At 40.8% G+C, this 13,560-nt stretch overlaps 1 protein-coding gene across 8 annotated transcripts in view; it reads right to left on the reverse strand.

Moving 5' to 3' along the window:
* Positions 1-9,190: 9,190 nt before the first annotated feature.
* The window catches only part of DISP1 (dispatched RND transporter family member 1), an 83,344-nt gene continuing 78,974 nt past the window's right edge, over positions 9,191-13,560 (reverse strand). For 7 of the 8 annotated variants that reach the window (XM_068185563.1, XM_068185570.1, XM_068185565.1 and 4 more), the window contains exon 8: positions 9,191-12,845. In XM_068185563.1, coding sequence (XP_068041664.1) covers positions 9,201-12,845 — 3,645 coding nt within the window. In that variant the 3' untranslated portion in view covers positions 9,191-9,200. The remainder of the gene's footprint in view (positions 12,846-13,560) is intronic. The other variant, XM_068185564.1, reaches the window with a different exon arrangement.

Genomic DNA, 13,560 nt, shown 5'->3' on the forward strand with positions numbered 1-13,560 from the left:
AAACACACTGAAAAAGCAGGCATACACGGGCCTAAGTGCAGCCCCTCAGAACTGGTTGGCCCCTTGCTATAGCATAGCCAGCTCTTGTCCTTTGGGATGCAAGTTCAGGTGCTTTGAATCATCTATGCATCCAGGCCTAGCCTTTCAAACTCATTATTTTAAAGGCCTCATGAAATACAATCACAAAGTACTAAAACTGGTAAATTAAATCAGAGTTTATATGTCTCTACTGGTCTTGCCCATTTATAAAAATACTGAAGTAATAATAACATTAAACAACAGTTATAATAATAGGAATTTAAGCCAGGCATGTTATTCTAGCTTTTATATATTTAAAATAAATATGAATTTAAACATAAGAGCATAGTGTTTCTTTGACAGCACCAAAGCAGAAATAGATCAGGCCAACTTTTACACCTAACAAGGTGAAGTGAAAAATAAATAAGTTCAAACATAAGCAACTTCTTAGCTACAAAAATCTAAGTATTTATTTGGAACAATCAAAGAATCCCAGCCCATACACAAAGTTTCAGCTACACAGGACAACAAGGACTTCATTGATTCACCTTTTGAGTTTTGAAATAGCTGTGCTGGGCAAAGTTATCAGCTTCTGTATAAAGAGGACAAACAGAAGTAGAGATTTCAACCTCCCTTCTCCATTGCCCACAACAAAGCAGTGTCTGGCATAAGCCAAACAGGCATACTCACATTCTGCTTTCAGAGGTGGTCTCAGTTTTGAGCTGCTCATTCAGGAGGCACTTCAGTCCCCATCCAAAGTCCAGACTGGTGACAGCTGAATTCACTGCACTGATGTACCTGTGAACCTGTGTAACAGATACCAAGTGGAGTATATAGAACTTATAGCACTGAAAACTATTTGGATGTACTTGAACAAGCACTAACGGGATCTGAGACACCACTCAGACACACAAGTGTGTGAGGTTGGATGAGACCCTTCCAAGGGTACTGAAGGAGCTGGTGGATGCGCTCTCCAAGCCATTTACCAGCAATCCTGGCTAACTGACAAGGTCCCAGTTTTCTGAAGTTGGCAAATATGACTAAGCCGATTGCCAAGAAGGGCTGAAGGAGTCTCCAGGGAACTACAGGCCTGTCAGTCTGACCTCAGTGCCAGGGAAACCATGAAGCACATCAGCTGGGTTGCCATTACACGGGACATGCAGGACAACCAGGGGATCAGACCCAGCCAGCATGGACTGATGAAAGGCAGGTCCTGCTTGGCCAACCTGATGTCCATCGATGATGAGTGACCCACTTAGCGGATGAAGATAAGACAGTGGATGTACTTACCAGGACTTTAGTAAATAATTTCCCACAGGATTCTCCTGGCAAAACCAGCTGCTCATATCTTGGATGGGTGCACTGTTCACTGGGTAAAACCTGGCTGGGTGGCTGGGCCCAGAGTGGTGGTGACTGGAGTCACATCCAGCTGGTGGCCCCAGTGAGGAATACTGGGGGATGTTCCTCAGGGCTCTGTGTTGGAGGCCAGCCCTGTTTAATGTTAATGATAATTTTATCAGTGATCTGGATGAGGGGAGTGAATCCTCAAATGCTTTGTCTATTTCTGGACCCCTCATTATAGGGAGGACATTGAAGGGCTGGAGAGAGTCCAGAGAAGGGCCATGGAGCTGAGGAAGGGTCTGGAGCACAAATTCTGTGAGGAGCAGCTGAGGGAGCTGGAGGTGTTTAGCCTGAAGAAAAGAAGGCTCAGGGAGACCTTTTCACTCTCTACAACTGCCTGAAAGGAGCTTGTAGCCAGGTGGGGATCAGTCTCTTCTCCCAGGTAAAAAGTAATAGGACAGAGGAAATGGCCTCAAGTTGCACCATAGGAGGTTTAGACTAGATATTAGGAAATGTTTTTCACAGAAATGGTTGTAAAGCACTGGAACAGGCTGCCTGGGGAAGTGGTTGAGCCACTAGCCCTGAAGTTATCTAAAAGACATGTAGATATGGCATTTGGGGACATGGTTTAGTGGTGGCTCGCAGTGCTGGGTTAACACTTGGACTCAATAATCATAAAGGTATTTTCAAACCTAAGTGATTGTATGATTTACTGCAGCTTCTTTGAATGCTCCCCTTTCAAATACTAGTGTTTTCAAATGCAAAGAAGTTCCCATTCCCAAATTAAACATCAATCACATTATACATGCTATTGTTTATAACTCAGTTTCATGCTTATTACTCTGAGATCATAAAAGTTACTGTCATCTCAAATATTGTAGTTTAAACATATTTTCAATACATTTGGTCCCTTTGTGTAGTGTACAAGAGTATTTCAATACAAATAAGGATTTGGGATTCTTTCTCTCTCTCCCCTGCTCTAAGATAATTGATATCTAAGTTATCCAGTGCGCCTACTGAGCTGTCTCAAATTCTTGCATACAGGCCTGAGCACTTTACAGTCAAAATGTATTAGTTCAAGTCCCATAATACTTCTCAGCTGCACATGATGAAGAAGCCAGATTAATACCTGAATGATATAGTTTCATTACAACGCTTTATTTTGGTAAGGTATCTTTCCCCAGTCCTTTCATTTCACATACTCAAACTTCTCTGGAAAATGATACTGTATCGGAGGGAAGTTTCTTGAATTCTCATTCACCATCAGCATGCTGTTCACCTGGGACATATTAAGCAAGGTGGTTTAAAAAGTCCTTAAAGAATTGAAAAAGCAGTAGAGTTTACCTCCTGGCAAGCCATTGTATTCCAAGCACTTTTCAATTTTATGTTGTTTTGCTTAACACTTCCTGAATTACTTCTTTTAAGTTTCTTTGTGTGAAAGTTATGCTACACAAAAGAAGGTGAGAGTAAGTTATTATCTGTCATTTATGTTACAAGACTCATAATGCCTGTCTTTGTGAGGATTATACTCTTTCAGTGCTATGCCAAATAAAACACCTCCATGTAATGGAACTACCTACTGCTCCAAGTATTCAAACCAGTGTCAGTGTAACACAGCCCTCTCTATTTCTGCCCTATTTTGTAGTGCAATACTGCTGTGAAGTCTTAAAAAGCTGACATATTATACTCCCCAAATGTAAATAAAGTTTCTCTAATCAGAAAGGCTCAAAGAGATTATGCTACACGACTACAGAAACTGCACTTCAGGAGCTCAAGACAAAAGGAACCAACAAGAGGAGAGAAGGCATGCTACAAGCAGTTTTATGAACACATGGGATACAGGGGATACCTTTAATGTACACTAATGACAGAACAAGCTACATTTGGCTCTTAACAGATTCACTATTATGTCAGGAAACAAAGCAAGCTCTCAGGGCATCTAAGAAAGGCCCAAAATTTTAGGGTCAGTTGAGACAGAACCCTAACTAAGAACACAGAATAGAGGAAAAGGTGAATAATAGACTTGGACAACCTTGCTGCTGTGACTGTCATGAGTTCAAGCTCCATCAGATTGAAAAGAGCATTTTTTAGGGAAAAGGTTTGATGTTCAGCCATGGCATATTAGGCCATTGGAAAATTTTGGGACAATACTATCATATATTATCAAAGAGATATTTACAACATAATTTTAAAAATATAGATTTAAAAATATATAAAACCAGACTATTTTTTAAGAAAAAGTGAAGGAGAGTATCTAATTTTGTACTGCAGGATGGCTCCAACTGATCTCTCCTCTCAAAGCAGTGCTAAACCTGCTTTTCTGTGCTGTTAAATCTTTTCAAGACTGAGTTCACATGCCTTCAGTTGCCAATTTCTGTTCATTTTTACCTGGACTGTAAGAACTTCGATTGCTTCTGCATTTGCACATAAACATCTCTCCTCAAAAGTGGATTTTGGGCCAAACACTTTGGAATTTTTATGAGAGCCAATAATTCAGCAGTTGTGATACCTCTCTTTCTTTATACTAACACAGTTCAAATAACTCCAATTAACTTACCTCTGATTTATACCACTAAAACAAGAGGTGAATTATTGCTCCAGCACATAACACACTGAAGGGGCTTTTATTACCAAATGGAGAACTTTAGCAGCGAGGGAATGGGAGAAGAGGAGGCTGATGCAGCTGCTGCCCCTCTGCTCCCTACCATGCTGCAGCTCCCTACCTGGCAGCTCCTGTCAGCTCCTGAATGGTGCCACCACAGCCAGGTGGTGACCTGCTCTGAGGGTTGAATGAGAGCAGACAACCAGAGGTGCCACCTTGTCAGACAAGCTGTCCTCACCTGTCCTTCACTTGTCCTGAAAATGACTTCAAATATGCATAAACTCAGTAATAATTTCAGTACATCATCAATCTTACAATTTAAACTACTACATTTCCAATTACTGAATAATATTGTAAAAATATTATTGTATGCAGAAGACATGGCTTAGGTCAAATTTTTAAGGGCCTGCCATTACTGAGTGTGTATTTTAGTCACACTGTTTTCTAAAGATCACAGCGCTGAAATAAAGCCAGCATTACTAACTAGTCAGCCATGAATGACCTGCTCCTTTCCTAAGCCACAGAGAAACATTTACAGAATTACCATTAAGATTAATCTACAGGCAATTTTGGTTAAGGCTTTACAAGGGTTTAAGAAAGTTTGTTTGGACCTCAAAGCAAAGCCATCCATCTGCTCTAAAGACTTGCTGCTGGAAGGGTTCAACTTTGAACAGTGCCACCATTGTGGCCAGCCCTCAGCAAGAGAGCAAGAGCTACCCTGCTGCTTTTAAGAAGACAGATGGGCATCAGTTTTAAATTAATAGCTTGGGAACTAGACTCAACATACATTTCTAACTGAGAGAATTTAATAAAAGCAACAAGCAGTCGCTCCTCTGGAATACGTCTATCCATTTGCAGATAAAGTGACATTGACCAAAACTTAAAATAACGGAATCCAAACCCAAGGTGGACATACTACCTTTAATACATTTCAGGTGTACCAAAATACTCCAAATTACGTGCCTCCAGGAAACACCTGACTCCATGCAACTTTCTGAAGTAGTGATCTTAGGAAAAACTCTTGGAATACAGGCTGCCAAGTAAAGGGAAACAGCAAAGTCAAGAATCCTTGGTTTCAGACTACTTAGTATTCAGACAGTACTATCTAAAAGCTGCAACCTAAGCTGTGCATGATCTATGTCACAGGCTCTGCAGACCTCAGAGACCTTTTCCTGATAAACTGAGTGAATAAACAGTCAAAGGATAACACAGGTAAAGTGAGGGTAGATCTGCAATGGTGACACCAGATCGAAATTCATGAGTCTGCAGAGATCTGTTATGAAGTTGGAGAAGCTCTCTCCTTTTTTCCAGACTATAACTTCACCAGGCTGAGCTTTTTATTGCAAAGGCAAGCCTTGTTTTGCACTGTGGGAATATGCAACACTTAGTAGGATGGTGTCCTAGCTCACCATCATAAATCAAATGCTGCATGTAGAGGCACTTCAGATGTTATTGGCAGAAGTAAAATTTAATACACCTTGCCAGCATGTGGAAAAAATTTAAGGTCCAATTCAATGAAGTCAGTGTGATTCTGGCCTGAATCATCCATCTGCTACCTGTATTAAGTAGTATAACATTCTTTGTATAAATAAAATATATTCAATTTTTATCACATTTGACATTTCTTACAGTGTTAAAATTTTTGTCATTTGTCAACCTGTATTTTTAGAGCTCTCTTGGACTGACTGCCAGGACTCCATCTGGCAATATAAGGGGTATTCCTAATTCAAAGCACTTAAAAGCAATTCTCCCACATCAGTTCAAAAAGATCAAATTAAAGTGATCATGGGTGATTATAGAAAGATGGATTTTAATTTTCTTTAAAAACACAAACAATGAAACAGTAATTTAAAACTACTTCTCTATCAGCTACCTACCCATGCCCCAATCCTTTGTATAAGGTAGCTGAATTTCCAGTGATTATATATTGAGCCAGGTTTAATATTTTAAAGAACTTATTGTAAATTTTTAAATCTTTTTTGTTAAACTGATCAACATATTACCCACACTACAAATGTGATTATGACCTGAAAAACACAGATCCTAAGGACAATACAGATAACTAGGGTATCTATTATGTTAAATAGGTATTTTTGCCCCTGGGTGAAGTGACTTTGAGTGAGTTGGTCTCAGATACAAGACCCTCTCTCAGGAAGATTCTTGCTTGTAGTCTTTATTACTGAAGAAAGCATACCAGCAACTTAAAAGCCACAAAGAGACCACTGTCTTCTCACATAAAGTTTCCTTCCTTCCTTGAATAATCAAAGAGATGTCACTTCAAAGACTCTCTTGTAACATGTGCAAGTTACTGTCAAGTATTTCCTAGACTTTGGAAAGGCAGACAGCTTACCTGTCATATCTCAAGCTACATGTGTCACCACTGGCAGAACAATTCCCAAACATCCCAGCATGGATTATCCATAGAAATAAAGATCTGCATCTTCTGAATCCAGGAGCATGTTGCTTCCCAGAGGAAGCGCAAGCCAGTGGCAGGGCCCTCAGCCCACCTGGGCAGCCTACAGGAGAAACACCTCACTGAGCCAATCTGTGTGGTGTGCACATATCCACATCCTGCATGCAACCCCAAAGCAAGGCAGGACCTCAGTGACAGCAAATTAGCTAATGGAAATTCCAGTGTTTTAAGCTCATCAGCTTCCCTTGGGACTTGGCCATCACTGGCATGCCTTCAAAAAATGTCTCAGCAGGATGTAATGGTTCTTGTTAAAATTTCCTGGAGTGGAACAGAGTTCCACCTATCCTCACTTGCTCCCAGTAGCCTGTAAAAACTTAATTATTAGCATTTATTTATTTCTCTCCTGGATTTTCTGGGGATAGAGTAATGCATACCCTCATCTGTCACCGGAACCAATTCCTATTCTCTTCCACTCTCCAGGAGTTGCACTGGCTTGGGTTTTACAGTCTACACCTGAATTGACACAGATGCAGCACACACACACATGGTGCTACATCCGTAACTATCAAACTTAATCTAACCCACTGATTGCTCCTTGTCCAGCTAACTGATTTGGAAAAGATAAAGCAGTTTGCAGGGAGGAAATGGAAAAGACACAAAAGGCAGATACAACAGTGATCCTGCTCACTAGCCAAGCACATTAGTTCATCTTAATCTTTCCTAAGAGCACATTACACCACAACTCATTATCCGCCCCATTTTTCTCACTGTATCAGCCTTAAAGAACAAATACATCATTATGGAAACATAACAATAATCTCTATCACTTACATCACCATTACAAAACCAGTTATCAATACAAATAAACGAAGGTGGTTTCCTTACCCAGAATGCAGGATGGAAAACTGGCTTAGGGAAAAATCTCATTTTGAGCTCAACAGCTGACAAAGTTCTCTGTTCTGTAGATGCACTGGCTGGGCACCTCCCGAGAGGCCCATGTCTCAAAGCTGCAAATGACAGCTCATGTGACAGGCACTGTGGTAAGCATTACATGCTGCTTTGACAAGGTCTGACAAGCTACACTCAAGCAGATGTGGTGGGCAGAAAAAAGGCTGGACAACAGTAACAGTCCAATTTATTTCTTATTCCCTTAAATTTCTTTAGATTGCTAGCACTGCAAGTGTTAGCTTATAATTAATGGTGTCTGTAGTGCACAGAAAAGCCTTGAATTGATCTCGTTACAAACGAAAGAAACAGGCTCTAAACTGAGTGACAAGTTCCAAAATAACTGAGTCTTATTTTATAACTAAGAAAGAATGATACTCTTCTCAAACCATGTAAAACTAATTTAGGTTTTTCTGTAGATTTCAACCTCTTCAGTCACTGGGACATATAAGCACTAACATCACTACTCTCAGCCAAACCAAAGTACTATGTTGCATGATGTGAACGTTCTGTATGCCTCCAACATGAACACTAGGACAGAATAAGCCAAGCTGTTCCTCCAGTGATTCATTATACACCAAGAACCCGATATCACATCAGCCTATGAAATCTATCTTCAATGTCTCATAAATCAATATCATCAGCATAACCAAGCAATGAAATGAAGAGAGATCTGTCATTAAAGTACACAGAATTATGACACGCTACACAGTTCCAGCTCTCAAATCACTCTCCTGGAGTGATAAGACTAGCAAGTATTCCCACAATTACCCACAGCTATCATGTGACTAATCCCTGTCCTTACACAGATACAACATCTGAAATCCAACATCTTGGTTGTATGGTTGAGTTCAGTATTTGAAACTTCATCTGGGAACTTCTCCAGATGGAACATTCAGAACACAATATTTTAATTTATGTTTCTGAGTCTTTTGAGTTGACTTAATCTGATACTGCTGGCAGTAAGTCAAGAACCTATGCATTAACTGCGCCTTTCTCCACAGTTGATTAACTCTGTGGGAAAAAGTTCAGTATTGCAAGGCACTTCATGTCCAATTTTACATGTCCTGATTTTACATGTATCTGTCAGCTCCATAAACTGTATTTTTGTTGTCATCACTGAGAAGTCAATAATGTTCACTGACTATTGTTTCCACCTGTATTCTCTGGTACGCAATGGTAAAGTCTATATAGTAACTGCCAGAAAGGCAGTTTAAAATGTTTTACTGCACTATATATACAGAAATGCAACACAGACAGTGCAAGTGCTGTAGACCTCCAGGAGCTTTTCTTTAGATTTTGTTAGGATGAATAGTTAAAACTATTCCCCAAAAAGGATACCCTGCAGAGCTGGTGTGTCAAACAATCCTGAAAGAACACAGTTACAGTCCTGCTGCTGTTTCAAAGTGTGCAGAAACCTGCCAAGGCAGCAGAAGAAACGTAAATGATGTACTCAGGAAATGTGGCAATCTCAGTCTGCCCCAAACGTTATTGATCTCACAAGCCCTGGCTTCAGAACAGGGAGAGTTTCTTTGTAATACTTTATTTCTCGAGATGGTTTATAAGGAGAAACCAAACACTAATTTCTTATTCCCATAAATTTCTTCATATTGCTAGCACTTCAAGTGTTAGCTTATAACAAAGCTGGAACAAAATCTAAATTAAGCATAATCCACTTTATGAGTTACAGCAAAAAAACATTCTGGACAACATCAGGTTTTACTACATGCAATGGCTTTATGAAATGTATAAATGTTATTGTTCTATAAAATACATTTTTCATTTCAAAAGGCAAATTATAATTCATATTTATTCAGGACTTTCTAGTGCTTTAAACTTACTTTTAAAAGAAAGACGCAGGATTGCCAAACTAAAGGTTTATTATAGTGTTTTTATTAACAAACTTTCATTGGAAAGTTCTGGGCGCATTAACATAGGAGGCACATTGGCTTCGATGTTTGGCATTTGACAGTCAACAGAACTGCACTTCACTGCAATTGCCTTGCCACAACAGTGTGAACTTTCATGGCAACCCTCAGAGTGAGCCTCTCTCCCTGACCTGGTCAGCAGGTGTTTTTTATTGTTTTGGTCAGCCTTCAAAACTTGGTCATTCTGCAAAGAATGCTGATCTATCCTGCTCTCAGCTTTCTTTTTCTGCTTTGACAGAGAGGCTTTCTTGCTTTCCACCCCGTTCGCTTCTGTACCACCCTTTTCATCACACTTGTCTGTCTGCTGACAGAATCCCTTTTGGTTATTTGAGACACTCTTCTCACATTCAGAGCAATGCACTATTAGAGGTGCTGCATTACGGCAGAGGAACTGTGAGGAGCTCATTACCTTTGGAACAGTTCTTACATTTTCTTCTGGGTTTTGATGAGTATGTGTATCTGTCCTGTTTATTCTTTGATGTGCCTGGAACTGTTGCACGGACTGCAGGAAAAAATTTTTAGGCAGACAGTTTTGTGTCATCGTTCTTTTGAGCCTTCCTTGAAGGCAGTTGCAATGGAGGACATGCTGGACTGGATGCACATAATCCTCGGCAGCTTGCTGTAAAGCATTTATAGGAGCTACAGAGCTCTGGATCTGCACAGTCCCCGGGGAGGGAGAACACTGGTAACAGAAGGTGTCTCTTAACTGCTGACAGGAGTGTGGACTCCACTTCACTGCCACCTGCTTATATGCATCAGGACAGCTACACTGCCTGTTCTGAGAGAAAATTGGGCATATGGTGTGTTGGTCAATAGATGTCTGCAGCACAGCTGAATTAGCAACGTTTTTGATGCCTTTACTCACTTCACTATTATAGGCTGGATGCATAGGCACACATGAGTTTTGGGGCCTGCTGCTGAAGAGCTCTGAGCAGATATGAGTTTCTTCATATGTCACGTTCTCCGCAGGGTTACAGATTCCGGTTTGTGATGCCAGAGGTTCAAGCTCATAGTGCTCATGCTCCATTTCTGGTTTTTGACTTCTGGAGTCCAGCTGGTACTTGCTAACAGGATGTGATTTGTTTTGACTTCTGCCCCCTTGGGCACCTGAGAAGGCCTGAGAGAAGGCATTACACTGCAGTTTTTTTGGTAGTGGGATCTGGCCACAAGTACCCTGGGGCCCAAGGCATCGGCACATGCACTGGAAGAAGAATGTTGCAAAAGCCCAACTAATGCACATTATAAGCATCATGAAAGTGCCAAGCTGAGTGTATGCCAACACTGTTGAGGGCATCATCATTGCCCCAGCTACAAATGTAGTCAAGGCAGCCATTGCAATAGCAGAACCCATACGGCTTAAAGAAAAAATGACCTTCCCCTCTTGGTCAGGGTCAGGAGCTAAGCGATAAGCCACTCCATAATGAACAGCAAAGTCCACTGACAAGCCAACAGCCACTGAGATTGTGACAGATTCCAACACATTCAGCTCCCACCCAAGAAGAACCAGAGAACCTACAGTGACAAAAATAGTTCCAGCTATTGAAACTATTGCATAAAGGCTTATGATTATGTTCCAGGTTGTAAGAAGCATAACGCTAAATGCAACAGCAACTGAAAGGCCCATGGCAATCAGAGTACCATCAGAAAGACTGTCCTGAAGGTCATAAAATTCAAGGTTACTCACAAACCAACCATTGCTAAGACCTTCAGGAGCAGAGCTAAGCTCACTTGAAATCCATGAGTCTACCTCTTTGTAGAACTGATGCATTTTCTCATAAGCCAGTGTGAAGAGGTAGGTGCTTTGGAACTCCAACACCACTGCCCTGATGGTGTCATTAAGGTCAAAGCGAGGTCCTGGTGTTTTGCTATCTAAATGGTACCCTGTGCTTCTTTCTAGCTCCATTATAGCCCTCTTGATACATAATTCAAAAACTTCTTGTTTGTATGGAAAGCTCCAGTGGTTGCAGCAGGGGTAAAGAGATGGCTCATCACAGTCTTGATTTTCCATCCACTGCTTAAATGTTTCAATGAAGCAGCTTGTGAAGTCTTGTTCTTCTGTCTGATAAAAAAAGGTTTGATTTCTTAACTTCTGACAGAAATGTAAAATCCAAACCTGCGAAGCTGGGCTAGCGATATTAAAACTAGTATCTAGCTGCAGCTCTCCTTTGCTTTTAGGGTTTAAAGGGTCACCATTATCCTCAGGTGTGACACCCCAGATTACTGTAATCGGCATGTGGAGCTCTTCTCCATGGTGGACACGTTCAAACATAAAAAGTTTTTTGTATTCTGCATCGTATCGTTCAAATGGGTGAGAAGACCTAAATACCTGAAACTCAGAGAGTTCCAATGACGGCAGCTTCATCTTTGGATTTACACACACAATATACGCTCCACCAATTGTTAAGGCAAGGAACCAGAAAAGCCAAATGTACCGAAATTTGATAACAATGCATGGCAAAACTTTTTCAAAAAATATCCTGGATGCTTCTGAGATTGCAAAAATAATCTTGTGGAACATCTGGCACAACACTGTCCAGCAGTTTTTGTTGTTGTATACCCTCTGCTGAGGTTTCTTAAAGCAACTGAAAATATTGAGAAGATATCGTTCATGTAATACAACTACAGCTGGCAGCCATGTAACCATCAAAACATAATTCACCAGAATGGCAGTGCCAGCATAAACACCAAAACACCTGATTGCTGTGATATTGCTGACATAATTAGCATAGAAGGCAGCAGCGGTTGTAAAACTTGTAACAAACATGGAAAGAGCAGCATGTTGCAATGTGATGCTCACTGTCTCAGAGGTTCCAGCATGAGGTTTATCAAACTTTGTGTAGTTCCAAACATCACATAAGACAAAAGCATCATCTGCTCCAATCCCAACAAGGATAATCAATGCTGTGAGATTCATGAATGGAAAGAACTCAAAATTAAATACTACCCGATAGAGAAAATAAGAAATAATCAAGGAACTAATTATTGCAAACATAGTCATCAGCGTGATAAACATGGACTTGGTGTACACACACATAACTAACAGGACAATTACAATTGCTATGGCAGGATACACAGTATCCATCAACAAATAATCTTGAAACAACCTATGTTTTATTCCAAACTCAATCCCTGTGACAGTTGTTACACCATCAGAAGCATTCCAGTTCTCAAAGTTATCTAGATAAATACTCATCATGCTTTCCCCTTTCTCGGTGGGAGAGAAAAGCATGCTGTATTTTAAAGCTGGTGAGACATAGTCAGCTGTCTTTGGGCTTAAGAAATCCTTATCCACAAGGTAGTGAAGGATCTGGTAAACAGCATTGTACTTGGTACATTTGCGAGGCACGTTTGTACACTTGAGTTGGTCCTTCCTTTTGGCATTCATGTCCCAGCAGTCCGGCCCCAGGGTCCCATTGTAGTAGTATTTGGCACAAGTGCGAAGCAGCTTTAGGGTGTGAGAAACATCCCGTTCAACAATCTTCTGACACGATGACCTGTTGTTCAGAATAGCAATATAGTTGCCCAGTGTCCAGCTGGGGCAGCACGAAGCAGCAGTGGCTCTCTGGCACAGATCACCAAACTGGGAATGGGATCTGATCTGTATAAAGACAGACAGGGAGACAAATCCAATTCAAAGTAACAGTCTGAAACATTCAGTAACCAAAAAAACCGACCCTTGAAATTATGAAAATTCAGTTTACGGTCCTTTGGCATTAACGTATTAAATTCTTATTTACACACACACTGGTTTTGATCAGTATCCTCTTACATGCAGCAGACTAAACCAGCCAGTATACAGACTTGTCACAGTGGCACAGAATTGGCAAAAGTGTTTAGAGTATTATTTGAAAATCCACTGAGGATCTTCCATTCTGAGGACTGTTAACTCTCTTCCATTATCTCATGCTATACTCCTGAGAATAAACAATCAGCTCTACACCAGTGAAGTATCACTCTACTTGGAATCATATCCTGACGTACCTCAGAGAGGCAAGGATTTATAATCCTGAAAGAAAGGATGTGACGCTTTACCATAAATTCCATCACCCGATCTCTCTTCTACAACCCTGATTTTATGAGTCTCTTTTAGCTCTTGTACAGCTGGCAGGCAGTGTCCCCAGACAGCTCTGCCTGCCACCCAGGCACTCTGTGTCCCTAAGTCATGCAGGGTTTCCAAAGCACAAGATAATTCCACTGTCATGAAGCACCCCAAAATAACAAGTCATGCCTCTGAACACCGCATCCGCGGTGCACAGCACATTCTGGCTAAAGTTCTCCTGAACTAAATGAGGCTTAATCCCTTATGGGGATAT

This window comes from Anomalospiza imberbis, chromosome 3, assembly GCF_031753505.1.
Source record: "Anomalospiza imberbis isolate Cuckoo-Finch-1a 21T00152 chromosome 3, ASM3175350v1, whole genome shotgun sequence".
Lineage (NCBI taxonomy): Eukaryota > Metazoa > Chordata > Aves > Passeriformes > Viduidae > Anomalospiza > Anomalospiza imberbis.